The 27,153-nt window shown below is 60.0% G+C and overlaps 2 protein-coding genes across 2 annotated transcripts; both read left to right on the top strand.

The window, feature by feature from the left end:
* The first annotated feature begins 300 nt into the window (after window positions 1-300).
* On the top strand, window positions 301-4,039 carry OSM (oncostatin M). Its single transcript, XM_037052495.1, has 3 exons — window positions 301-439; window positions 1,815-1,948; window positions 2,551-4,039. The coding sequence occupies exons 1-3, from the start codon at window positions 406-408 to the stop codon at window positions 3,091-3,093; spliced, it is 711 nt and encodes a 236-aa protein (XP_036908390.1). The 5' UTR covers window positions 301-405; the 3' UTR covers window positions 3,094-4,039.
* Window positions 4,040-18,686: 14,647 nt separating this feature from the next.
* On the top strand, window positions 18,687-24,828 carry LIF (LIF interleukin 6 family cytokine). Its single transcript, XM_037052494.1, has 3 exons — window positions 18,687-18,796; window positions 20,558-20,736; window positions 21,359-24,828. Exons 1-3 carry the CDS (start codon window positions 18,778-18,780, stop codon window positions 21,767-21,769), a joined length of 609 nt encoding a protein of 202 aa, XP_036908389.1. The 5' UTR covers window positions 18,687-18,777; the 3' UTR covers window positions 21,770-24,828.
* Window positions 24,829-27,153: the final 2,325 nt, after the last annotated feature.

Raw genomic sequence — 27,153 nt, 5'->3', positions numbered from 1 at the left:
ACTGACCCTCTGGCCGTCAAGGGGCCCAGCTGGCAGGCTTCCCCTCTGTCCCAGGCCCAGCACCTTGCGCATGGCACGGACCCCCTTGCTCCTCGTTCACCCAGGAAGGCTGAGGCTGCCGTTTGCATCATCCTTGGGCGTGGGGCTGACCTCGAAGAACGAATTCGAAGAAAACAGGAGGAGGAGCAGGCATGCCGCTGTGCCCAGCACCCATTGGCTCGTGGAAACTTTGGTTTTTGGGGTCATGTTCCCAGAAGGCCTGCCCTCCCCCCACCCCCTCCCCACCCACCTCACGAGGTGTTGGCCAATCGCTCTGGCAGGCAATAAAGTGGCTGTCAGCCCGCAGGACTCCCAGCCTGGAGGTGTCATCCCCAGCAGGCACAGGCCAGAGCTTGGACACCCAGCATGTGGGCACGGCACACGAGGAGGGCGCTGCTCAGTAAGTACTTCCTTCCTCCCCACCAGCACCCACTTTCTCTGAACCATGGGTGCCGGCAGGAAGCAGGGGTACCCTCTGTCCTGTGGGAGCTGGGGAGACCAGGCACTGCCCAGAAGGATGCTGAAATGGGAAAAGAGCCAGGAGGTCAGGCCAAGACAGGGGTCCACTGAGAACACAGCATCTTCACAGTGTGGAGAAGGGGTATCCCATGTGGGCTTTCCAGGGGGAGGCAATGTAAAGGCAACTCAGGGAGCAAGGGAGCAGGGGAAGGGGACGATTTAGGAGAGAAGCTGGGGCAGCAGGGGGAGGCGGGGGCTGTGCCGTGTAGAGGAGGAAGCTGCAGAAGCTGAGCCGAAAAACAGTGCAGTGTCCGGAGGGGCCTCCTTCTCGCCTTGATTTGCAGGGTCTGGAATGAACAGACACAGTCAGCCGGGCCCAGGGGCTCTGAAGCCCACACAATCACACAGCACACGTAGCCACACCCACAGGGTGACACACACACAGAGCCATGTGACATCATCCAGAGCCCTCAATCTCACCAACCCGGGAGCCCCTGTGTGCAGCCCGGGAGGGCCCACAACTGCTCCCATGAGCCTCCCACAGACCTGGCGGATGTCAGGCAGACGCCCTGGTCCCACCTGCACACTCGGCAGGTCCCTGGGGAGGTGGCGAGAGGTGCGCTGTGGTTGCTGTGCCTGGGTGCCCAGCCCCTCGACCCTCCCCAGCAGCGTCTTCCCCAAGGGGCCGGATGGTTCTTAGGAAGCGAACATGGTGTCACTGCCTTCCGGGCCATTGCACCACAGGCCCCTTCCGACCACGTGGCTGCCGGTGGGGAGGGGGGGAGGCAGAGGAGCCGTAAACTGAGCCCAGCCCCTCAGGGTGTTCTGCCAGGCCCTCAGCATCCCTATGAGCCTGCCAGGAGTGGCCACTTATGGAGAGAGGAGGAAGGCTCAAGGTTGGGGGAGTGGCTGGCCTTTATAACTTGGGCAACCCTTCTTCAGCTCCAGTCCTGTGGCAGGGGGCCCTGTGGCAAGAGCTATCCCCTAGCCGGAGGTCTTGCAGACAGCTGCCCACCTGGGCCACCCCATGTCAGCTCCTCAGGTAGGTAGGATTGACAGGCACAGGAGCTCCAGGCAGGTCCCACAACTTGCTCCTAAAGACCTATGTGGTGAATCGCTGCCACTGTTTCAGGTGCCGGGCGGTAACTCACTGGACGGGTGTCGGTGGCCCCAGCAGGCACTCCCATGCACACAAAACACCCAGTCTTGCCCTCCACAGCACAGGGGCTGGCTGGGGGGCTGCGCCCGCCCCTCTCAAAGCTGCCCCCCCAGGGCTTCCTTGCCAAGTTGGGTGACACCCCCTTTCTCTGCCCCAGGTCTGATCCTCAGACTCCTGTTCCTGCACCCAGTGGCCACGGGCAACTGCTCAGGCAACGGCCAAGAGCTCCTCAAGCAGCTCCAGCTTCAGGTGGACTTCATGCAAGACACCAGCCGGCTCCTGGACCACTATGTGAGTGCCCGGCCCCCGGGGCATCTGAGTCTCAGAGAACTTCTGGGTTAGGGCATGACTAAGTCCCAGAAAGAATTGGGCCCAACTCCCATTTGCTCAACCCCAACTCAATAGGGGGGTGGGGGTGAAGAGACTGAGTCCCTATGTTATTCCAGGACCATGCCAAACACCCAAGGCCTAACCCTAGCTCCCCTCGCTCAGTGGCCTGGCGTGTGAACCCGGCCGCACGACCCCATCCCTCCATTTGTCTAGCGTGTTCAGCGCATGCCTATCACAAGCCGTGTTCGTGGCTCCAGAGGTGCAGCAGTGAACAAAACAGTCTGCCCTCCTAAAGCTCACGGTCACCTTCCCGCTGACACGCCCCACACCACAATCCCCACCTGTGTGGTCATCCCTATAGGGCCCCCTGCCACCCTCTGACCCTGCCTGCAGTGACCAGGGCGTCCTCTCCCTTCTTGGGCTTCAGCGTCTGGATCTGTACAATGGGCAGCTGGGATAGGGGCTGGACACGGTCAAGCATTTCAAGGCCGACCAGAGCGGGCTCGGCTGTGTGTGTGTGGTACGGGCCCCGGCACTCACCCCTGACTCTCCCTCCCCTCCAGATCCGCATCCAAGGCCTTGACACGTCTGGACTGAAAGAGCACTGCCAAGAGCGCCCCGGGGTCTTTCCCAGCGAGCACGTCCTGCAGGGGCTCAGCAGGAGGGGCTTCCTGCGGACCCTCAACAGAGAACTTGGCCACGTCTTACACAGACTGATTACTTTCCAGCAGGACCACCCCCAAGTCAAGGACTTGGGGATGGTGAAGATGTACATTCGTGGGATCAGGAACAACATCCATTGCATGGACCAGCTGCTTCGAGGCTCCTTGGAGGCGGCTGAGCCCACTCTGGCCAGCCCGGGGACCTGGCCACCACACACGCCTGCCTCAGACGCCTTTCAGCGCAAGTTGGAGGGCTGTCGGTTCCTGCGCGGCTACCACCGCTTCATGCACTCCGTGGGACAGGTCTTCCGCAGGTGGCGGGAGACCCCGAGCCGGAGGAACCGGAGACACAGCCCCCAACGGGTCCTGCAGAAGGGGATGCACAGGATGCAACCCTCTGGCAGGGGCAAGAGGCTCGTGTCCAGGGGACAGCTGCCCCGGTAGCCTTAGGGACCCCACAGCAGGTGAAGGATCAGCAGGTGCTCCTCGGATGGTGCCGCCTCAGGGTCTCCAGACCTGCTTCCCACCTCTCAGAAGTGCACTTTAAGGGGCGAGAGCTAGGTGGGCTCCTCTACCTCCCCCCAGGTTGGGGGGATAGGATCAGACCAGCATGCCTCCCCAGCTGTGAGTTCCTCAGTCCCAGTGGGGTGACTGGGTCAGGCCACGCGGGGCCAACTTTCCATTGATTCAGGGGTCTGATGACACAGGCTGACTCATGGCCAGACTGACTGGCCCCCCTTTCCCCCAACTCTGCTCCCCGGAGGTCTGCCGGCCCTTCCTTCTCATGACTTGCAAAGCTGTTGCCCCCAGACTTCCTCCTTTCCATGGTGGCGTGGTTCCAAGGGGGAGGTCAGGGTCTGAGCTGGCCTCCTATGCCTCATCGCCAGTCTCGGGCCAGACACCTGGACGTCTGGGTGACCTCACTTTAGGCAGCTATGACAGGGGCACGGTGTCATGTAAGAAGCACTGATCTGGAAGGTCCAAGGAAAGGGGCTCAGGTCCCAGCTTGGCCCCTAGCTCACTGTGTGGCCTCAGGCAAGCCACTTAACCTCCAGGATCTCAATTTTGCTTTTGTGAATCGAAGGGGTTGGGGACCGTGTAAAGCCCTCTCTGCCTGTGAGCTGCTGGAACTCGATGACATAGGGTGGAGTTCCAATTCTTTCCATAAATCGGGACGGGCGGTGCAAATGGACAGGGGTGCAGACTGCGTTCTTTGCAGGAGACTTTCCAGTGCCTAGCCTCGTTTTGGGTTCTGGCTGCTGAGTGCTCCCCCTGCTGGTGCATCTTGGAATTTTCTCATGCTGAAACTATTGTCCTCCTGAAGGGTTATGAGTCAATTCCTTGCAGGGACAGAATTAATTTATCAATTTTTATGTGTTTTTTTTCTAATTTATGAGGCTTATTTATGATGTATATTTAATGTTAATATTGTGCCAACATATATTTAAAACTTGCCTGGTTTCTAAAGCCCCTGTGTCTCTCTGTTGCCTCGTGGGGAAGGATTTGGGGTAGGCTGACCTCTTGGAGAGGGGGTGGTCCCTAGGTGGCCAGGCCACAAGCAGCAACCACCTGGACGGCTCCAGCCCTACATCTGAGTCCCTGAGGGCTGGAGCTCCTTGCCCTATCCAGGGAGGGAAGTCTCCTGCGCCACTCTGACTGTGGGGGCGTCTCAGACACAGACAAAGAGTTTGTTGTGTCTGAACAGGTCTCCCCTGAGACGTTGCAGACCAGGGGCACCCGGGTTCGGGAGCACAGGGTTGGGGGGGGATGCAGGCTGGAGTGTGTGGCTTGTCTGGCCCCTGTGGGCGTGTGGCCGGGTGTGTGTGCTGATGTGTGTCGCATGAAGTGAACAAGATAATAACAGATCCTGCCTCAGATGTGGCCTGTGACCTGCTTATGTGCTTAAAACGGCTTCCTGAAGAGCCTTAGGAGGGTGGGGACTCCATCGGGCCCCCCAAAACTGGGCTTCCTCCCAATGGCACCACCTCAGGAGGGGTACCCATAGGCTGATGGATGATATGCTAAGGCAGATGCTACAAAGGAAGGGTTAATTTACTGGAAGCCCGTGAACTTGACCTGGATCAGTCCCCGCCTACTCCTGCTTCCTGGGATTGGGGCCAAAGGTGGAAACAGGACTTGATAACAGAAGTGGAGGAGATTCCCATGCAGGACTCTTTTCAACAGATACAATCCACTTGGTGGATGAGAAGACTGAGTCTCAGAGTTAGTCCCCTGCCCACGTCCTCCGAGCAACGTGCTGCAGGAGAGCACATTTTGAATTCAAGTCTGTTAGGTGCCAGGGTGGGAGTGTCGTCCTGTTACCCTCCAGCCTCTTTGACTCTGCTGACAGTCTCACGAGTCCCTGAGGGCGCAGAGCTCCCAGGTGAGGGGCTGGCAGACAACAGACAATCGAACGTGCTAACGGGTGCGTCCAAGGTGGTGGTGCAAGCTCGGCAGAAACGAAGCAGCGTGAGGTAATAGAGTGTGAGAGCCAAGAGATGTGGGCGGTCAGGGTGGCATCTGAAAGAGGCGACATTCACTCTGCGGTCTAAAGGATACAGGTGCCTCCAGGTGGCACGGTTAGGGCAAAGGTTCTGAGCATTTGAGGATCGGAGTTATCAAAAAGGCTCAGAGAGGACTATCTCGCTCCAGGTCACAGTGCGGGGCCTGGGCTGCAGCTCTCAGCCCCTGACTCCCAACCGGCCGTCTTGCCGAGCAGTGGCCCGAAGGCATCCAGGCTATTTACTTAAGTACCTGGTAGGGGTTCTCCACTGGCCCCCTGCTGGACTTTCCCTTTTACTCCTGTTCCTTCCACGCTGGCCACCTTTGGGCGAGCTCTGTCCTCTGCCTGGGCTGTTCCCTCTGTCTGGAACGCTGTTCTCATGGTCTAGGCCCAGCAAATTGGTGATTTGTTCTCTCAAAACCGCCCCATCACCGGTACGGCATTTGCATGACCGTCCACTTCCCTCACTGGCCTGGAGCTGCACTGGCCAGGAGACCGAGTCTGCTTCTCTCTGCTCTGCCCCGCACCCAGCACAGTGCCCGCCCGCAACAGGAGCTCAGTGGAGAGCAAGACAGAAGAGGGCCCCTCGGAAGTCAAAGCACTGAGGAGAGTGCCAGGCAGTCTGGCTCAGAGAGGTGCCACCCAGGTGCTGTCAACAGCAGACGGCCTCTTTTCTGCCCTGCCCCGGCAGGGGGTTGGGGGCTTTCCTCGGGCTGGGCTGCTGGGCAGCTGTGGGTGGGAGGTGGCAACTGAAAGCCAGGCACGCTCAGGCTCTCGGAGCGGGAGTGCTGTCGCCCACGGAGAGGGCACGTTGGTCTGAGGAGGAAGAACTGGGAAGCCCAGGCTGGCTGTCTCCCAATTCTGGCTGGGCCCCTCCCAGCCCCCCAGCTCTGTGGGTGAGCCCCAGGAGAGGGGTCCCGGGCTGGCTTAGAGCTGGGGCGGCACCCATACCACAGAAAGCAGACCGAGGATCTCCGGACTCTGGGGCGGGGGTCTTGGGGGTCTCACCTGTGAGGACTCATCACCACCACACTGCTGATGAGACTGCAGTTGCAGGTGTCCTCAGGCCTCTGTTTCCAGCCTGGTTCTCTCCAAACCCAGATCCACAGACTCAGCTGCCAGGAACATCCATGGGTACCTCAAGGCCAAACTCGACGCCCAGCCTCACACCTTTCTGCGTCCCGTGTGCCCCCACTGAAGTTCCAGAACCCCAACCCATTTCCTTCTCTTCCTGCAGCCTCTCCTCCCGTTGACCACAAAGACCTATACCCCGTCTCTGGCACACGCCCTCTTTTCTACCTACCGTCAGCGGGGTCCTGGCTCCCTGGACACGGTCTAAAATCTCACCCTCATGTCTCCTGCTCACAAACTTCCGATGACTCCCTCCTGTCCGACTGCCCGTGGCATCAACTCTGAAGTCCTCATCACAGCACACCAGGCCGATGCTGCCGGCCAGTCTCAGCACACCCAGCTGGCGTCCTGACCCCCCACTGCCTGCCCAGAGGGTCTCCTCAAATGTCTCCTCCTTCTCCCCTACCCTGACCCAGAGGGGCTTGCGGGACTTCCCTGGGCTGAGGGCTGCTAGCAGGGGGTCGTGTCCAGAGTCAGAACGACCCCTCTCTGATCGCCCGGGGTCCCACACAAACAGCACCTGCTGCTGTGAGACAGTGGTTCCCATGGCCACCTGCTGTGACGGGCAGCTGGGCAGGGTTCTAATAATAGCTTTTGTGCCACCGAGTGCGTCGATCGCCCCATGAGGCACGCTTTCCCTGGGGTGGAGATCCGCCAGGAGCCTGCAAACAGCGAATGCTCTCCACGATGGCTCATGCGAAGGGAGAGAGTAGCCACGGGCTGTGGGTGAGCCCGCACGGCCTGGGAAGCCAGAGGAGGCCTCGTGGGAACCTGCTGCTGAAGTCGACTCCATGCCAGGTTTTCTTTTTCAAGTTTTCAGGGTGACAGTCGCAGCCCCTTAGTCAATGCTGCCTCACGGAAAGTTCCCCGGGATGGAGGGCCTGGGAGGCAGGGCAGCTGCCGGGGACAGGCAGCAATGGGGGCCGGGCACTGACTGCCCACCTAAAAGTCAAAGCCACGGCCTGCAAATGGCAGAGCCCGGTCTCTGACCTCCAGGCCCTTGTCGCCTTCACTGCCACCAGTTCTAACGTGATCCCCCCCCCTTTTCTCATGGGATGAGAAAGTACTTGAGTGTTAAACAGAATGAGTTGAAACCGCAGCCCTCCCCCCCTAAGCCGTGTAACCTCCCAGGCTGGGCCTCAACTTCCCCCTCTGTACGAGGGCCTAACTCGGCCCACCTCCCGGGCTGGAGGCAGCACACACACAGGGTCGCAGCCGCACTGTCACAAGCTGTCACTGAGAAGGTGCACAAGCAACATTCTCTTTCTTTTCTCTCTCCCCTTTTTGCTTTTGTCTGGTTTTCTTTTCTTCTAGCTCTCTGTCTCCCTGCACCTCCCCCCACGCCCCCACACCAGGCAGGCCTGGAACCAGGACTGTCCACAGAACCCCTTTCCCACGCTGAGGGAAGGGTCACAGTCCACACTCAGAGTGGGGAGCCCTGCGCAAGGCCAGCCCCACTCCCTGCTTCCTGGGGCGTCCCCGAGGGCTGGGCTCAGGGAGGGGCGAAGGTCTCCGAGGGAGGGGGTTGGGCAGGTGGGGCCCTGCATTGTGGAGGAGGGCGGACCGGATGGGTTAGGTGGCTCTGGGGTTCCGAGGTGGGTGCCAGGGTAGGGAGCTGTGGCTTGGAATGGGACTGTATCCAGGGGGGTGGCTGGAGCCCTGTGACTCTTCTGGGGACAGGGACAAGGGAGCATGGCCCTGGTGCACACGGTCTGTGGCAGGTCTGAGTCAAAATACCTAAGGCCGACCCTGGCCGGTCATGCGGAGGGCTGCCCAGTCATCGCCTTATGCCGGCCTGGGTCACCCAGAAGGGCTGGGCGCCGCCCAGTCAGCTGTGACTCAGGTCCCGGCAGCCTCGCCACACAGCACCGGGCAGGGGCCTGAGGCACAGGGACCCCCCTCCCCACCTCTGGCCCCACTTTTCCCCTCACCCACCCTGAAGATCCTGTCTTACCTGTGTCAGGTGCCGTTTGGCCAGGAATCTGGGGTTCTCTGCCCCTGTTGGCCCCATCTCTTCATCGGGGGTGGGGTGGGGTAGAAGTGGGGGGAGTCTTAGAGCCACCCAGCCCTCGAGGGAAGTCAAGTGGGGGGCAGGGTCTGGAGCCGGCTCCAGAAAGGACTCAGCAGGAGAGGGAAGCAGAGGGGCCCCAGCCCCGAAGACAACAGTGTCCGGCTGAAGATCTGGCACCCACCCTGAGAGACGCCGGAGGGCCCTGTGCGGGCACAGACCACGGTAGGCTTCCCTGACGGGGCAGAGATAAGGGTGGGTAGACGCAAGCCCCCACATTTATCCTCAGCAGGGCAAACAAGACCTCCTCCCTCATGTGTCTGGGAGGCACCTGGTGGCTCACATGTCCTCCAGGCCTCAGTCCTCCTATCTGTGTGACGGGTGAGGTAGATGGTTGAGGTAAAGAGGACAGACCAGACGGGAAAGCGTCAGGTGGACACGTGCAGGGTTAAAGATCATCTCGGGGTTAAAGGGCAGAGGAGAGAACCCAAAATGGGGAGGAAAGAATCCTGGCTTTTTTGTGACCCCAGAGAAGTCATCCCTCTGGGGCTATCAATTCCTGGATTCCCAAGGGACCTTCAAGGTCCTCTTTCTGCAGGTGAAGATGAGGCGGGCAGAGGGTCCTGTCCCTCCAGGGGAGACTTGGTGGGTCACGGTGTGGCACCTGTCTGCTGTGCTTTGGGGAGAAGGGTGATGACAGCTTTTGCCAAAGTGAACTTCCCTGTGGGAGGCTCCAGGGTCAGTCAAGGTCACGGCCCCTTTGCTTTTGACCTTGGGACAGCCCAGGACTGGACCACTTTGTGCTTTGCTTACTCTGTAAGAGGGGCCCAGTTGTGGAAGCACCAGCTCAGGGGCCATGGTGAGGTTGGAGGAAAAACAGAAAGGAAGTCTGCACGGAGCTTGGAACCTGAGGTGGGGCGCAAATAATCCCACAAGGGGCTTGAACCGCTAGGTTTCTGGGAGGGCGGGGACACCGTCCCCAGGGCCTGTCCTAAGCGGGGACCAGGTGGTCCTGGGGCCTGAGGTGGGCGGGAAGGGGCAGTGGCGTCCCTCCTCCCCCCCTTCCTCTTCCCAGAGCTGCAGCCGGCCCAAGGCAGCCGCCCCCAACCCAGGCCCAGTGCGCGGGGTCCTGACGCCCCCTAGTGGCCAGTCCTTACCGTTTCCCCCTCCCCACTCCTCCGCCCCCAGGAGGTGCCTGGCAGTGAGGAGACCCCTCAACGACCTCTCGAATTGTGTCTCCTTACCCAGCCTTGGCCTACGGTCCCTGCCCCCCCTCCATTCTGAACCTCAGACATCCCTGCCCGCTTCCTCAGTACCCAAATCCTGCCCTGCGCGGTTCTGGAAGAGGCCCTGACCAAACCAGGCCGGCCTGGAGCTGGTGGTGTCCTGGCCCTGACGCCTGCTGCTTGCTAGGCAGTGGGGGGCGCTGCAGTCCGCAGCTTGGAGCTGAGCTAAGCGGCTCAGCTCTCTGGGCAGCGAGCCCTGGCCCTGGCCCTGGCCCTCACTCCCACTGGGCTGGCAAGGTTTTCTGTATCCCCACAACTCACCCCATAGTCCACTCCTTAAGGGCCTTTTCTAGCTCTTTCAAGACTGATGGCCTTTTCTGGGCCCGGTTTACAGATGGGAAGACAGGCTCCAAGTAGCGCCTTTCTGGAATTCTCACAGCCACTCAGAGCTGAAACCCAGGGGCTTCATCTGAGGGTCCAGGTGAGGCTGTGCTGCTAATTTGCTGTGTTTCCTTGGAAAAGTGACTTCCCCTCTCTGGGCCCGACCCATGAAGTTTCACTAGCAAAGATGACATCAGTAACTCAGGCACATCTTTGGTGCCTGCCAGGGCTTTCTGAAGGGCGTTGGTGACCTCGCAGGTTGATAACATCGTGTCCCACTTTGTGGCAGTTGGAACTGAGGCCTGAGCGATGAGGTCACCTATCTGAGGCACACAGCCTATAAATGGCAGGGCTAGGACTGGACTCGAGGTCTGGACTGGACTCTGACGGCGACAGCAGAGCTCCCCTGGCACCCCAGACTCATCTGTCCAGATTTTTCCCGTTATAAGTGGGGGCGCTGAGGCCAGCAGAAGCTGGGATGGACTCTAAGTTCCCCCAGGCTGACCTGACTTCAGTAGGGAGGTGGGCTCTGGGTGGGGAGCCCCAGGGTGGGGACTCCAGGCCACTGTCCTGCTTCGGTGAGAGCCCCCTGCTGCCAGCTCACTGGCCAGAGCATGGGGAGGCATGGCCACTGAGGGGCCTGCATGGGCTTCGGGCCCGTCAGACATCGCACTGTGACCCCAGGGCAGGCTGGTCCCTCCCAGAAAGGGAGGACTCGGAAATGGGGTCCAGGGTGGGGCAGGGTGGAGTAGGCCGGCTGGGCAGGAGATCAGACAGGATTGTGTCACGGAGTCCTGCAGCCGATAAGCAGCTGAGAGGCCCGCCCACACGGAAGGAGGGGCTCCCCTGGGGCGAGTCACCCTCAGGACCCCTGTGCCCCCTGCTGCCAGTGAGTCCGCCAGGCTGCCCAGACCACACTTGGCTTCTTGGCTCCTGATTTGAGGAGGCTGTGGAGGCGTGGGTGGAGAGCTGACTCCATCACACCCTGTGAGACCAAGAACAAATTACTCCAGTCTCCAACCTCAGTTTCCATGTCTGTGAAACCTGGAGTCGGATGGCCCCTTGGAGAAGGCGGTCAGGACTGGAGATAACAGGGGTCCAGCAAGAGCTTGGTAATGGTTTGCTCTGGGGGACATGGGTCTGAGAGGGGCTCATGGAGGGCACTGGGGCCATGCCAGCCACACGCCCCAGAAAGGGAAGGAAGCAGGCTGAAGTGGCCCAAGGGTGCAGGGCTGGTGGACGTAGGCATCACACCCACTTACCCGAAGGATGCAGGGGCGCCTAGTCCTCTCCTCACTGCTCCCTATGAGCTGCTGTCCTACCTGGTCCCATCCCCCACTCCTCTCCCCTTGCTTCCGGGGGGCTCATCCTTTCTTCTCTTCCCAGGGAAGAGAATGGTCCAACCTCAACTAGACCTCACCCCCTCCCTCCATCTCCCCCACCCGTTGGGAGGACGGGGACCACTCTACCCTCTCCATCTAACCACCCCCCACTCGCCACCCTCAAAGCCTTCCCTCAGTCCCCCAGGCACTGAGGGACGGACTGGGGAGAGGGCCTGGCTACCTCCCAACATCATCTCTGGGCAGAGTCGGGGTGGTCCCAGCGAGCTTGTCTCAAGGCGAAGGTGGGGGGTGGGAGGCCAGGCCCCACCTTGGTGCTGGCCAGTCTCAGGCTGAGTGGGTCCATGGGGCTGCTTCCTGTTCTGTTTATTGCCTCAGAGTTCAGGAAATCATTGAGTGAAATATCCTTCCCCACCCCCTGCCCCGAGATTATTTAATAGGAGCCGAGCTGTGGTCTCTCTCTTTTGGAAAATCCAGTGGGAGAAGGAAGCTGTCAGCTCAGCTCTGACATCAGCTTTGTCTCTGAGCCAAGAGTCAGGGTGGCCGGGTGGGGGGGTGGGGAGCCCTGGGGCGGGGTGGGGAGGAAACCAGCTGCTGGTGGCCCCTGTGACGTGAGGCTGCCACACAGTTCCCAGGAGCGGGGGCTGGAGGGTAAAGGAGCAGGGATCATTGGAGACACACACGGGCATACGTGCACACACATGCACGGCGTCACACCTCCCCACTTGTGCCCAGAGATGCCCATCATGCACAGACTCTAGCAGACACGGGGTCAGACACACTCATGCAGGATTCACACACACGGTCACACAGTCACCCGAAGGGCTCCCAAAGTCAGCCAGAGGCACGCACGCTGAGCCTCTCCCCCAGCCACACTCAGGCAAACAGCACACACACACACACACACACATGCACATGCGCAGGGCCAGACACAGCTGAGCACAGACATGCAGACACACAAAGGCCTTCACCACACACGCATGCACACACCCGAGAATGCCCACTTGGCCCACACAGACAGGCCCATGGGGAGCTTGTCGGGGGTTCCCAGACACAGGCTGGGCCTCCAGGCCTCTGTGAGATTGAAGGGCTCCCGCGCGTGGCAGAATGAGGAAAGACCTGTGCCTACCCTGGGCCTCACCCAGCTAGGGTAGGGCAGGGAAGGGAGCCTGGGGGGTCTGAGGCTATAAAAGGGAGTGGGTAGTGAGAGCCGGGCCCTGGGAGGGCCTTTGTCCCTGCACCAGGCGATGCCAGGCCTCCACTGCCCCCCCCCCATGAGCACCTGCCTGCCCCACCCTGCCCGCAGAACCTCCTGCCCAATCCTGAACTGCAAGGTATGGTAGCTGAGGGACAGTCAGGAGCCCCACACTGACTACTGCTGAGTGGCCTTAGGCAAGGCACTCCCCAGCCCCTCAGAGCCTGGCTTTCATCATCGATACCCGAGGCTCACAAAGGTTCTGACCTCGACCTGCCGTTAGAAACACAGTAGAAACACATTGCATCTTGCAGCCGGAGGACCGTGATGCCGGTGATGACACACGCGGACAACGGAAAGAAAAACTTGTGGGGCAGAGCTTGCCTTCGCTCCAGGCGATTCCAGTGACTTTGCCATTCCACTTCCTTTCCTAAATCGCTAGTGGCAACCCTCTGCATTGAACTCATGACCCATTAAGAGGCAGAGAGGCCCGCAGTGTGAAAATGTCACTCTCTCCATCGGCCCGCGGCCGTCTCTCGGGCTAGTCTGAGATTCAGGGAGAACCCGGAGGAGGTCGGAGTACTGGCAGAGGGGCAACTGCCGCAACCCCGAAGTGCCGATGGGTGAACGGGGAGAGGGGCAGCTCGCTCTCCAGATGGAGAAGACGCCGAGGGCAGAGCACGCAACCAACAGCGTGGCCCCTGGAGCCGAGCCTCTGGCCCTGCCGGCGATGGGAGTGCCGTGGGCTGCTGCTTCCGAGACAGTTCCTATCAGAAGTGAAGAAAAAAAACGCAGCCTCTCTGATTCACCTGCAGGGAGTTCATTCCTAATGCAGAACCAGTGGGGGAATGTCAGGCTAATGCTGGGGCAGTTGGCAGGAAACCAGGGCAGCTTCTGTAACTTCCTTGGCCCCAGGGGGTGTAACTGGTTCCTGCCAGAGATTTGATGGAGTGAGGGTGAACCGGGGCAGGCAGGGGGCCCAGAGCCTGGGCCTGAAGAGTCCCACAAACAGCTGGGCTCCCCAGTGCCCCAGGGGGCGGGGAATATAGCTTATCTCCTTGCTGAGGCTCTGAGCTGCCGCCTGTTCCCCGGGGACCCACACTACACTCTGTCCTGAGAGGACCCAGCAGCGCCCCCTGGCCAAACTCTCAGACCACAGGTGGTGCACTGGCCCCTGGCCCCAGGCCCAACACAACCCCTTCCCTCGGCTGCCTGAGCCCTGGTTAGAATGGTTATCGCGTGTTTGGTGCTTCATCTGCCTTTCCTTTTTAACAAACTCACAACAGCCTCCCGAGGCTGGCACTACCGCAACCCCCACTTTCAGAGGGGAAACTGAGGCTCAGACAGAGGAAGTCAGTTGCCCCAGGTCACACCGAAGGTACATAGTGCAGGCAAGCATTCGAACCCAGGCTTACCTGGCACTGAGCCACGCCCTTCCCCACAGGTGCTGTCACCTGACCAGCCCCAAAATTGACTTGAAAAGCTGAGCGGGGGCCACAGGAATGTCCATGAGAGTGCATGGTTGGTTCCCTGCTGCTATAGGGTGGAGGTGAAGGGGCAACAGGTGCAGTCGCACCCTCATTTCTTGAGTGCCAAATAATGAGGTGCTTTTGCCTCTTTGGACAAGACACCCAACTTCCAGGGCTGTGCCAGGAATTCCTGAGTTTCTCCCTTCTCCTCTGGCTGCCCCTCCCTGGCCCTGGCCCTGGCCTTGGGCCACACCCGAGGGCCCTCAACTTCCTCTCCTGGGGCTATCTGACTCCTCTCTGCTCATTTCCCAGGTGAGCACTTCAAGGTAGGAGCTGGCCTCGAACCGATGGCTGAAAGCAGCTGCTGGTTGGGCTTTCAGAGAACGGACACCTTAGCTGGGCACAGGGTCGGGGGGTGGGGGGGTGAAGAAAGGAGGAGACAGCCTGGGCAGTGGGGCTTGCCCAGAGCACGCAGTTTCTGGGTCACTGGTCTTTCGGAATTCCCCAGTGCCCAGGGCAGCTCACCTGGTGACTAACAGCTGCCGGCTGGCTGCCCACACAGGATGCACGACTGTCAGTGTACCTCCCTGCCACCTTTCTGCCTCTGTCACACTGTCCTCTCCCAGGAGTGCCCTAGGGTTTGGGAAATAGACAGACAGAAACACAGGGGCTGGCCCCCGCCCCCACACCTCCTGGGGCTCCACAGGGGGCGGCTGGTGATTCAAGCCCCTCTGGGCTGAGTTATGTCTCCTTCCTTCTCTGATGGGGCCTGGGGGGTGGGTGAATCAGCTCCTGGGGGCGGTGAGGTTGGGTCAGCCACCGTTCTCAGCTTAGGCCTGTGGTGAGGGGGGATCAGGGGCCAGGAGGGGACATGGAGGGAGAGCGAGCCCACCGTCGTGCCAGCCCCACATACAACCCATCTGATTCTCCTGAGGCCCCTCTGAAGCTGGAGGCTGTAAGGGTTCCTTGCCTGTATTATCCATCAGAAAGGGCTCCTCTCCAGCCCAGCTTTCTCCTCTAAGCCCTGCAGCGTACCCACGTTTTCTCATCTGTTAAATGGGGACAAGAACCCCTCCTTCGCAGGGAGGTGGGTGAGGACTGATGCTTATTTGCAGAGGGCTTGCTGGGTGCCCAGACCGGCGCGGCGCTCTGAGCCCCCACGGCAAACCCGTGTTGGGGGTGCTGCAATTCCCATTTACAGATGAGGAAACTGAGAATGGGAGGTGATCGCTTCCTCAGAGTCACCCAGCTCCCAGCGGCAGAGCCGAACTCCCACACAGCTCGGACACAGGCCGAAGTCCAAGCTGCAAACTGCCAGACCCCACGCCTTCTCTCCATGGCAGATTTGGCACAGACCGCTTTTAAAAATGATAAAATGCTTTTCAAAAACACTTAGCCTGTCCTGGCCAGGCAGCTTAGTTGGACAACGTGCCACCCCAGCACACCAAGGCTGTGGGCTGACCCCCGCTCAATGAACGCACAAATAGAGGGGAGTGACAAATCAATCTCTCTCTCTCTTTCCCGCCCCCTCCCTTCGTTTCTCTCTCTAAAATCAATTACAAAAAAATACTTAGTTTCTACTCTAGTATAACCCTGAGGCAGGTGCTGTCAAAGAATACAAATGAGCATCGGACTGCATCCAGGTGCATCCAATGACTGGAGAATAAGAGACGTCCCCTCTAAAGGGCAGTGGGCAGCGCTAGGCAGACGCAGCCCAGAAGTGGCCTCAGCGGCCCTCGCAGTGTGAGGTGCTGCAGGCGCCGCTGCGGCCTGGCAGCCAGAGGCCTGGGCTGCAGACCCCGCTCCACTGTTAATGAACTCTTTCTGCGGCCCTGGGCCAGGGCTGCACCTCTCCGAGTCTCAGCTTCCACACCTGAAAGATAAAATATCTGTGATGTTCTAGGAGAGGCTTGGGGGTGAGAACCAGCAGAAGAACAGGGGCTGGGTGGTGGCGTGCACCAAATGTGGAAGAGAAAGAGCTTTGGGGGCCCCGGGAAGGCCCCCCAGCTGGCACACAGGCTCTCTGGAGAGGAGAGGTGAGCACGTGGAGGGCCCGGCCCCCAGTTCAGCAGCCCCCTGCCCAGGCTGAGGGAGCCCTGTGTGGGCCCCCACTGTCCCCCTCACCCTGAGGCCTGTCAAATCCCCAGCAGGCCCCATGTGCAGGAGCAGGACAGGCTGGGGATGAGGTCACAGCTGGAAGGGGCCGGGCTGGGGCTGCCACTCCAGGGTGGGGCCTGGGGTCACAACCCTGGGAGCGGGCCGCCAAGAGGGGAGGACGCCTTCTGTGAGGAAGCTGGGGAAAACACACACACACACAGCAGTGTAGGGAGGGAGGGAAGGAAACAAACTCCAGGAGACCAAAGCTGGCCTGGAGCGCCGCCTGGGCTGCCGATTCCCGGGGACCGACGCCACGTTGCAGGCGGCTCATGGCCTGGCATCTCTGAGACCCTGCCCAGCTTTGCCCCCAGAGGCCCAGGTGCTGCCAGGACATGGACAGGAGAGGGAGGCTGGGCCCGGGGTGCCGAGGGGCCTACAGCGCTCGGGGAGCACGGACCAAGTCAGGTACCACGAGAGGGGAAACTGAGGCATGGGAAGGGGCCAGTCAGACAGGATTTTAGTGTCCCCTAAATCCTGTCCCCCCCTTTCTGTTTCCTGTGGGGCGGGGCTGAGGTTTTACAGCAATTGGGGGTGATTATAGGGCTGATGAGAGGGACGGGAGGCAGAGGGCAGTGTAGGGCCCTAGAAACCCACGTGGAAGGATGCAGGAGAGAGGCCAGGCCAGGGGACACTGGACCACTCAGGGTGGCAGGCGGCCCCAGGAGAATGAGGACACCTAGTGAGAGACTTGGGCAGGGAAACAAAAGGATCCCTAGATGGGGTACAGTGGGACCTCGGTCGAATGGATTTGGGGTCCATGTCAAAAGAGCCAGGCTGAGACAGGTGTCAGGGCCCTGAGAGATGTGGGGATGGGGCTGGAGGCTGATTCAAGTGTTCGGGCTTTTATGCAAGCGAGGCTGGGGGTGGGGGATGGTGAGGAGAGGGAGGTGAGCTGGGATATCCTGAGCCAGGATGGGGCGGTGGGCATCCTGGGGGTGGATGCCAACCTCACAGCAGGTGTATGGGAAGGGCAAGTGCCAGGTCGGGCCTCCCCAGGCCTCCCCAAGGGAGACACAGGTATGGGAGGCAGGGAGAAGGAAGGAGAGCTGACCTGGGCTCTCCCAGCCTCCTCCCTGCTGGGCAGTACCTGGTGGGATTGGCAGTTTTGTCATCCCACACCCAGGTCCCCAAACACGGCACAATCAAGTCTGGATGGGGCCAGGCGTGTGTGTGTGGTAGGGGACAGCAGCAGGCACCAGGGCCCGTCCTGGCATGGCAAGGGAGGAGCGCCTGGCGGGGCAGGTCTGGGATGTGGCAAGAAGCAGGAGTGGGGGGCAATGCATGGGGGATGGGAGCAGGTGGGGAGAGGACATTCAGGGCCAGGGAAAGGCTGAGGGGCTCCCTAGGTTCGGAGGTCAACTCTCATGCCTTGTGCTCTGGTCAGGGTTGGGGGAGGGCTGCAATGGGGTCCCCAGAGAAATGAGACATCTCCTGGGATGGGGATGCCCCTGACAACTTGTGGGACAATGTGGCTCCAGATGTCTGTTCTCTGCCCAGCACTCCCACACCTCATATTTTTAATGCCTCTTACAGGGGAGGATTCCCTGGGCCCATTTTGCCCTGGTCCCTCCCCGCCCCCATTCTTTCCTGTCTCTCCTCACTCCGCATAGCACTTGTGACCCTGCCTTAGAGACTCTAGAAGCACCTTTGGGGGCTGCCATCATTCTTTGAGGCTCCCAAGGGGGCTTCCAGGGCAGGTTGGGGAGGGGCAAACTGTTTCCGTTTTCCCCAGCTATCCCTCAGCATCCTGAGGAGGAGGCCGGGGTCCCATTGGCTACTGGCCCCTCTGCTTCAGGTGTCCTTCCAGAGGGGGGAGCGCTGTGCTCCCCGGGGAGTGCTGGGCGGTGGGGTTGCAGAGAGTTTAGGCAGACTCCAGGCACAGAACACGGCCCCAGAAGCTCCTCCCCGGGCTGTCCCCAAATAACCCAGGCGCCAATCTCCCACCCTGCACCTGCCCAGCCTCCCAGGTACCTGTGGTCAGCAGTGCAGGCTGCTGCTGGTGGTCAGGAGGCCTGGCCCTGGGGGACCCTGGGCCCTGTTCCCTCGGGAGCCCCACTCTGCCCAGTGGCAATGAGCAGGTTGAAGGAGGCTACCTATGAGGTGGCTCCCAGGGCCTGTGTTCAGCTCTGCTTTATTGCTGTCTAAAGTCCAGGCTGAGTCCCAGTCCCAATTCCTGGAACCTCCTTCTCAGCCAGGCCCCAGCCTGCCTCCTGCCCACAGTCCCCCCAAAACCCCCAATCAAGGGGCCACAGGTGCCAGCCTCCATCGGCTTGGTTAGTCTCGAGCCAACCTCCCCAAACCCAGGTGAGTCAGGGCTGTCTGGGGCGCCCACTACCCGGGGACCCTGATGACTGGGCCTGGGGACCCTCCTCCCCCTCCTCATCTTCAGGGCAAGCCACTCAGGAAAACCACAGGGTGTTTTGTAGAAGAGTTCATTATAATTTTATCAATCAAATTCTTAGAAGAGGGAAAAAGTCTGCCCTCCCCACCCTCCTCCCTCACTCCCCCCCCTTCACTCTCACTTTCTTCCATTCATAATTTCCTATGATGCACCTCAAACAACTTCCTGCTGGGGATCCCTGCTAAATATAGCCGTTTCTCTGTCTTACAACACAGGCTGCAGTATATAAATCAGGCAAATTCCCCATTTGAGCATGAACCTCTGAAAACTGCCGGCATCTAAGGTCTCCTCCAAGGCCCTCGGGAGTCCAGCCCATAATGAAGGTCTTGGCAGCAGGTAAATCCACACGCCCCGCGTTGGCTTCCGCGCCCCACTGCGAGTGCAACGGCAACGCGGGGCACTTGGCGATCGCGAACCGGACACCTACCCGCCGCAGACTCACGGACACTTGGGGCGCCCGTGCAGCGGGCCCAGCCGCTGGAGGCGCTGGGTGACGGCCGGGCGAGCGCAGGCACATGGTTCCAGCACCGCGCGCCTTGCTCGCCCGCCTGCCCGTCCAAGGGCCAGCAGGTTGGCAGGCCAGGGAGGGGGCGCCACAGCCTTCCTCCACCTCGAGCTCCTCCTCCTCCTCAATCCTGCCACTCGCCAGTGCTGCACCTCCCGATCTGCTGTCTCTGGGATTCACCCTCCCTCTTTTCTTTCTTTCTTGTCTTTCCGCTTTCTCTTTTCCAACTGCGTCCCGGCTGCTCCCTGGGAGGGGCGCCGGCTTCCCGAGCAGCTTGCAAACTCTGGCTGGGACGCGAGCAGGTGCCGCCTCCATCTGCTAGTACCTGAAAAGCTGCGGTCTGTGCTAGGTGAGCTGGGGGCGTTGTTGGGGGGGGGGGCGGTCCCCCAGCCGTCCCAGGGACTCAGCGTTGCCTGGGGATGCTGGGATGAGCAGGGAAACCAGAAAAGTGAACTTGAGGATGCCGCTGTCCCAGCAGGCGGATCGGAGCGGGAAGCTCCTGCGCCTCCCGGTTCCCCAGCCTCCAGGGCTTCCTAGCCTCACTGGTCTGCCGGCCCCAGCCCCTGCTGCTGAGCCACCTGGAAAGACCCCCTCCGAGGGGACCTAAGAGTGAAGGGGGGAACGTGGGCACACGGGAGAGGGGGGGACGATCCAGGGCAGGCCCCGACAGCTCCCAGCTCTCCTGTCACCTTTCACTTTCCTCCTCCGCCCACCTGTCTGCCTGCGACCTTCCCTCTTTTCTGGTTGCACCATTTCCTCTTCCTCCCCCAGGCTCTGAGGGCCTGTGGGACCCTTGGATTCTCATCCTAACCCAGGGTGTGGGACAAGGAGTAGTAGACAATAAGGGGAGGGCCGGGATGAGGAGCTGGGCAGGACCGGGGGACCGAAAGCTTTTGAATGGATGGGTGAGGGAGCAAAGCCACAGAACTGGATGGAGTCGAGGGTCCTAGTAGGGGCGTGACACGCCACCTTTGGAGAACGATAGAGATAGAAGAGTTGGGGGGGGGGCGCAGAACTAGAGGACAAATGGCCCAGGGAGCCAGAATCACGTGACAGGTTTGGGAGGGATGAGCGGGTCAGCTGAGGACCTATGAAACAATGCTTAGGAATCCGGACCATCCTGGGTGAGGGGAAGATGGGGGCCTTTCCTTGTTTTAGACCCCCCTGGGGCTGGGCATGGTGCCTTTCTGCCAGAGGGCCAGGAGGCTTCCGGGTTGTTTGCATTCCTGAGGAAAAGGGCTGGAGAGCTGGTGTCATTCTGGACCCAGCTTCTAACTGGTGAGAACAACTCACTCCTTCCCCTTTGCTCCTTCTGTCCGGAAAAGCAGAGAGAGCCGAGAAGGTGGAGAGAGGAGATAGGGAGTCAGAGAGCTGGAGACAGGGAGACAGAGAGAAACAGATGCCGCGGCAAGGTGCAAACTGGGAATGGCCAGGTCAGAGGAAGGCAGAGCTGGAGGCTGAGAGGGGGCATTGGTGTCCTGAGGGGAACAAGGGCCACCCTCTCCGCCATGAGCCCCCTTGCCTACCTGCCCCCCCCCGCCCCCCGCTCCCCACCACCTCCCTGCTCATAACTTCTTCCTGCCTGTTCCCAGGAGTCGTCCCCCTGCTGCTGGTTCTGCACTGGAAACACGGGGCGGGAACCCCGCTTCCCATCACCCCTGTCAATGCCACCTGTGTCACTCGTCACCCATGTCACAGCAACGTCATGAATCAGATCAGGAACCAACTGGCGCAGCTCAACAGCAGTGCCAATTCGCTCTTCATCCTCTACGTGAGTCACGCCCCAGGTTCCTAGGAAGAGGGGACGGTGGAGGGGGTTGGCTGCAGAGACCTGGACTGGCAGGGCTGGGCAGGGAAGGGACTCTTCTGTCCCTGGAAGGTGAGAATGGGGAGGGGACTTGGTTCACACACACCGGTCTCTCAGAGCTTCCGCCCCACCGCCAGCCCAGGCTCCAAGACTGGGAAGTCACTTTCCCAGGGTGCCCAGTTAGGTCGGGCAGAGCTGGGGGGGGATGAGAGTTCCCCAGCATGTGGAGCCAGAGGCTGGTGAGAGACCGTGGGGAAACGGGTGGGGAGGCAGGTGGGGAGAGACAGTGGCTGTGGGTGTCTGGGGGTGAGCGGGCAGGTGCATGGTGGACCTGTTCGAGGTGAGACGCGGCCTTTTCCTTCCTGTCCCTACACTGTCCCGGTGGTGGTAGCAATGGTGATAATCACACCCACGATTCCTCCTGGTTCTCGGGGCAATCCCGAGATGCCAACAGGACAAGTAGTTGTGTCCCTATGCTACAGGTGGGGAACTGAGACGGGCGGTCTCGCCCAGAGGGTTGGTGACAGGGCTAGAACGCCTGTCCCTGACGCCCTTGTCACCTTCCCTCTGCCTCTCTGCCCCTCAGTATACGGCCCAGGGGGAGCCGTTCCCCAACAACCTGGACAAGCTGTGTGGCCCCAACGTGACAGACTTCCCGCCCTTCCACGCCAACGGCACGGAGAAGGCCCGGCTGGTGGAGCTGTACCGCATCGTCGCCTACCTCGGCGCATCCCTGGGCAACATCACGCGGGATCAGAAGACCCTCAATCCCAACGCCGTCGGCCTCCACAGCAAGCTGAACGCCACTTCGGACATCATGCGGGGCCTCCTCAGCAACATACTCTGCCGCCTGTGCAGCAAGTACCACGTGGCACACGTGGAGGTGGCCTATGGCCCCGACACCTCGGGCAAGGATGTCTTCCAGAAGAAGAAGCTGGGCTGTCAGCTCCTGGGGAAGTACAAGCAGGTCATCGCTGTGCTGGCCCAGGCCTTCTAGGCAGCAAGCCTTGAATCACGCAGCGACCCAGATTGTAGACTCAGGTGGCTCTCAGACTGTGGCCAGGGCCCAAAGCACCGCCAAACCCACGTGCAGGCTGCTGGCAGCCCCCGAGGGGCTCCTGGCCAGTCCACTCCCCTCCAGAGAGGACGGTGATGAAACCGAGCAGCATGGAAACTCCCAGAAGCAGGGCTGTAGACAGCGCCAGCCGTCCCTTCTTCTGGGAGACTGCAGCCAGGCACTGGGGGCTGAGGCTGGTGAGGGGAGTGTGGGCTGGACTTCTGCTCCCACTTGTCCCCTCAGCCAGGGACTTTGTGGCCAAACCGTACACGTTATCTAAGGTGACCCTGACAACAGGGCAGGAGAGCAGGGGTCAGGGCAACTGCCCGGCCTCAGTAGAATGACCACCATCAGTGCCTTTGTGGCCCCTCGGGTAGACTTTGGAAGGTTTGGTTGGGGCCAGCAGAGGGGTTGGGATCCCAGAGGATCCCTTGGCCTCTGTAAGTGTGGTGAGTGGAAGTTAGAGAAGGGGACTCTGATCTGACATGCTGCCTTCTCTTGAGCATAACTGGAGAGCTCAGGCTGAACAACTGTTAGGCAGAAGGTTCCAGAAGGAGGTTACGGGCATTCAGGCTCCTGGGGAGACAGAGAAGCCACCTTTAGGCCTGGGAAGGAAGGCACTGGAAGGAAGAGAGGCCCTGAATGTCTTGATGGGCTCCCCTTTTTCTTCCCTGCAGTCTTTCCTGCAGCCCAGATGGTCAGGGTCTGGTGGCTGGGCCTGGAGGTGGGGTATGTGGGGGTGGGCAGGGGGCAAAGTTGGGTGAAGAGGTTCTGAGGGGACCCGGGGTCTTCCTTCTGGGTGAGGGTCTGTAAGGAAGGGGATGGGCGGGGTTGCTCAGAATGAGAGTTCACGTCTGAGGCCTTTGGAGGCCCCGTGAGGTCACACAAAGGTACTTGAGGGGGACAGAAGCCATCTCTGGTCCCCGGAGCCAGGGGACAGCAGAACTTGAGGTCAGGGTCTCAGGGAAGCCTGAGATCCCAGAGTGCTGTGTGTCTGATCCAGCACCATTGTCTATTTATTATGATGCCCTATTTATATTAACTTATTGGTGCTTTAAATGGCAAAGTTAATGTCCTTTTTCCCTGTCCCCTACCCAATGGAAATAATATGATGGCTCCTTCTTAAGGAGCCAGGGCCAGCCTCGGCAGGGCCTGGCCGGGAAGATGTTACAAGTAGGATAAGCCTTATGGGTGAACGTCAGAGAAGAGTCAGAATCTGAGAGAACTGGTCAGTCTGGGTGGGAGAGCAGGGGACCCAGCTCCACCCCCCACCCCAACTGTGACTTGCTTTAAGGATCTCAGGATCCTGGCGGCAAGGCAGGCCGCAGCACTTGGTGGAGTGGCTGGGGGCGGGGCCCTTTCCCAGGGCCACCACGTGGCTTGGCTTCAGGAGGTCACTCAACACTGTGTTCTCCCAGGGGTGCGCCCTGGAGTTGTGCTGAGAGGGGCAGTGGGCTGGGCAGCCCCGGTGGCCTAACCCTGCTGCTGTTTCCTTGTCCTGTCTCTAGACCAGCAGTCGAGGGCTCTGGGACAGGCCTGACCCAGCAGCACCCAGTGTGCTCGCACACGGCAGGGAAGCTCCTTCTCTGGTGGCCCGGACACCCACAGAGGACGAGAGAGCCTGGCTGGACCTCAGAAAGCTGGGGCAGTGCAGGGAGGAGCCCCCTGCTCCAGAGAGCACATGGAGGCCCTGGGACGTGGACCAGGAAGCTGTGGTCCCTCCTGCCCCCCTCCCCCCAACTCCCCCACCCATGTCTGGGCTCCCAGGCAGGGAACCTGATCTTTTCCTTTGTGCTGAGGCCAGGCTAGTGGAGAAACGCCCTCTAGTCTGGGAACAGGGGAGGAGGGCTTGGAGCTGGGGCAGCTGCTAAGAGCAGTGTCTGGCTTCTTCTCAAACCCTGAGCAGTTCCTGTTCAACCAATGCAATTATGGTACTTTGCACTCACTTTGCACCTCTCTCTGTCTTCTCTGAAGACTTTATCCATACCCACCCCGAGGGCAGGTGGGCAGGCAGCAGGCAGGCCCCCGAGGCCTGGGGTGGGGGTAGGGGATGGAGTTGAGAGTTGTCTGTCCCATTGGCAAGCCTAAGATGTGAGGCGGATGGTGGAAGAGACTACAGCAGTCGAATGTTTTCTGATGCTGTCTTAATGTGGGTCCGGATCTCAGCCTGCTGCCTGCCCCCATCTCTCTGCTCCTTAGGGGGATGTGGTTCTGAAGGCTTGGGGCAGGCTGGGTCTCCCATCATCTCATCACCCCATGGACGTGCCGGGCCAACCTAGGCGGTCTCTGAGGCTCAGGGAGCAAGATCTCTCCGGGGCCCAACAGTGCCCCTGGCTCCCCACGCTCTGCCTTTGCAGGGCAGGAAGCTGTCCGGTTCCCTCACTTTTCATATGCTGGTATTGACCTCAGCTTGCACCCTGGGTCACTGGCTGGGCCCAGCAGGAGGGAGAGGCTGTCAGCCAGAGGAAGGTGTGTAGGGCAGTCATTCTGCAGTTTACTGAGACAGGAGTATTGGGGACCTTATTTATTTAAGAAAACTTTTAAGCAAAAAAGCTCCGCTGATGTATATGTCTCTCCTCCTTATTGTGGTCCTCTTCCTTTTTGTCCCCTCCTTGGGGACATCCTCCCTGACAGGAGCAATCCAGCTCTGCCTGGATGGCCCCCAGACAGACAGTGTGTGGGGTTGCCGCCTGGAATCCAGTGAGATGCTCATTTCTCTTCAGATGGTACAGATGTTTTTACCTTCGGGTCACCCCAGTCCCCCCACCCCTGGCCGCCCTCCACGCCGCCAATGCCAGGACCTGGGCGTCTCTCCCACCCACACTGCCAGCTCTGTGCCCCACCGGTCCTTCCATGTTTCCCTCCTTCCTTTCTCCTGGAAAGGACTTGGCCTTGGGGACAAATTCCTCTTTGATGAATGTACCCTGTGGGAATGTTTCATACTGACAGAATTATTTTTATTTATTCAATGTAATATTTAAAATATTTATTTTTTTATACGGAAGGAATCCTTTTTTTTTAAAAGAAAAAAAAGAGAAATTAATAAAGAATCTGCTCTAGGCATGCTCTCAGAGTGTACTTATGTGGGGAAATGGGGCCAGAGGGGCTGGGGGCATCTCTGTCCTGGGTGTGCCATCAAGGGGTGCTCTGCTCAGCCAAGGGGGGCGGGTGGGAAGGGGGGAAGCTCCCCCTGGTAAGGGTGCTGTCAGGGGCAAGAGAAGGACGAGTTGCCTCAAAGCAGGGGGGTGGGTGTTAGCTGATGTCTTAGATCCTTTACTCGCAGCCCCTCACTTCCCACAGCGGTCCCATGAGTCCCAAGTGTTCTCATCCCCATTGAACAGAGGGGGAACCTGAGGCTCAGAGAGATGAAGCCGCTTGCCCAGATCACACTGGCAAGGTGTTGAGGGCCACCCCTCCAGCTCCAAATCTTGTGCTCTGCCCCCTACACGGAGCTTTGGAGACCCAGAAGGTACCAGCTGCTAAGGCCTCTGTCACGAAGGAAGGGGCCATTGACCATCCGCTTCCCCCAGGGAAATGAAGTGAGCAGGCGAGAATGACTCTGAAGCAGGAAGTTGAAGCTTCCTGTCCGGAATCACACAGGATGCCGGGGCCAGAACCAGGGCTTTTCCCTCCGGTTCTTCTGGGCCTGAGCAGCTCTCCCTGGTGGACGCTGCCATCCTCCTCCTGTGTCACACCTGGGGACCGCTGCAATTTTCTTCCCAGCCTCCAGGGACCCCCTTCTTGGGGAACGTGAGAGGTTGAAACCAGATGAACACAGACGCAGGGGCTCGGGAGCAGCCCCAGCTGTACTTTGCTCTAGGGTCTGGTTTGGGTCTGGGCTCCCCCAGCTGAGGTTCACTTGGGGACGCAGGCAGTTTTTCTGGTCGTCACCTACTTGCTTGTTCACGAATGTTCATGTCAGGTGTTGTGTTGGGTTCCAAAGGTGGGTAGGATACGGTCCATTCCTTCTGGAAGCTCCCGGGCCGGTGGAGACGATCCGGAAGGATGTGAGTGATGGAGGAGGCCCATGAAGGTGCCAAGGCCAAGGTGGAGAGACTGCTCCAGATGTCCGCGGGGCACTCAGGCCAGGGGTCTCCCTGCTCTCTGTGCAGTGAAGGAGCTTGACCCACATTGGACAACCCCGTGGGAGCTGATCAGGAAAGCAAAGTCTTGTCTCCCCGCCGCCACTCCAGACCCGCTGAGTTAGAATCTGCCTTTTAACGAGATCCCAGGGGACTCGTGTGCACCTTGATGTCTGAGAACGGCCATCCTGCACTCTTTCCATCTCGAATTCCTCCTGAGTCTGTTAAGACACCAAGTGCAAATTGCCAAGGGTTGAGCAGGCAGGTGCCTGGGGGAAGCCAGCGTCTCTCAAACAGCTGTTTCAGACCCCTCTGCGGGCAGCTCCAGCATCTGGGCCCCTCCTGGCAGGCCGAGTCCCACGCCAGGCCTCACCTCACCAGAGTCTTTCCCTTCCCTTTCGCTCATGGGAGACAAGGTTGAAGCTTTTCAGAAGAAAACTTCCCGGGGAAACTAGAGGAAAGCAAAACAAACGCCAAAGCAGGAAAATGAGGGACGTACAGGGATGTCAGGTTCTAACTGAGGCCCCAGGGGGCTGGCTGGGCCCTCGGGTCTCCCTCGCCTCTGACTGGGGAGCTCTCTGGAGCTCCCTCTGGAGACCCTCTACCTCTGCCCTCCTGGCCAGAGAGGACAAAGGCCTGTTACTCAGTGCCTGAGTCACCCTCCCAATAAGAGGTAGAAACAATCACTTGGTGGGAGGAAGGGAAGGCCCCACCCCCCACGCCTTGGGACTGCTGCAGTGCAGTCCTGTGACCCTCCCGCTGAGCTCAGCTCCCTTATCTGCGAAACTGCGGGAGGAATCAGCGGTGCATGCTGTCCTGTCTGCCTCATAAGAATGCTGGATGAAGCTCATGGTGTAAATGCCCCATGAGTCGGACTGTCCGGCGCATCCACAGGTAGAGACGGAGAAAGGATGAATCTCAGACACTGAAGGCCCCTCTGCAGGGCACAGGGGGTTCTCTCCCCCAGGGAATGCAGAAAGGAGGGTCTGACAACTTTGAGCCCAAGGTCAGAGGGCCAGGCTGAGGGGGAAGGGGGTGAGCAGTGTGGACAAACGCCCAGCTGACGGAGCCCGGAGCTGCAGTTCTGGAGACCTACAGAGAGGCTTCCTCACCTGAGAGAGAGGGTGGAGTCAGGGGCTGCCCCGAGACCTAGCCGAGGCTTCTACTGTCCTGGCTTTGGGGTGGTCAAGAGGAGAGGGGGACCCCCGCCCCAGGAGGAGGATGGCCAACTGCCATGCACTT

This window comes from Sturnira hondurensis, unplaced genomic scaffold (assembly GCF_014824575.4).
Source record: "Sturnira hondurensis isolate 20B ecotype Veracruz unplaced genomic scaffold, ASM1482457v3 Scaffold0007406, whole genome shotgun sequence".
NCBI classification, from domain to species: Eukaryota; Metazoa; Chordata; class Mammalia; order Chiroptera; family Phyllostomidae; genus Sturnira; species Sturnira hondurensis.
The sequence above is the reverse complement of the archived record's forward strand: the minus strand, read 5'-3'. Positions and strand labels throughout refer to the sequence as shown.

Bases quoted from the DNA above. Each gene is read 5' to 3' on its own strand.
- OSM (XM_037052495.1), top strand. From the start codon at position 406: ATGTGGGCACGGCACACGAGGAGGGCGCTGCTCA. The intron at 440-1,814 runs GTAAGTACTTCC...TCTCTGCCCCAG, and splicing joins CACGAGGAGGGCGCTGCTCA to GTCTGATCCTCAGACTCCTG. The intron at 1,949-2,550 runs GTGAGTGCCCGG...CCTCCCCTCCAG, and splicing joins GCCGGCTCCTGGACCACTAT to ATCCGCATCCAAGGCCTTGA.
- LIF (XM_037052494.1), top strand. The intron at 20,737-21,358 runs GTGAGTCACGCC...TCTGCCCCTCAG, and splicing joins ATTCGCTCTTCATCCTCTAC to TATACGGCCCAGGGGGAGCC.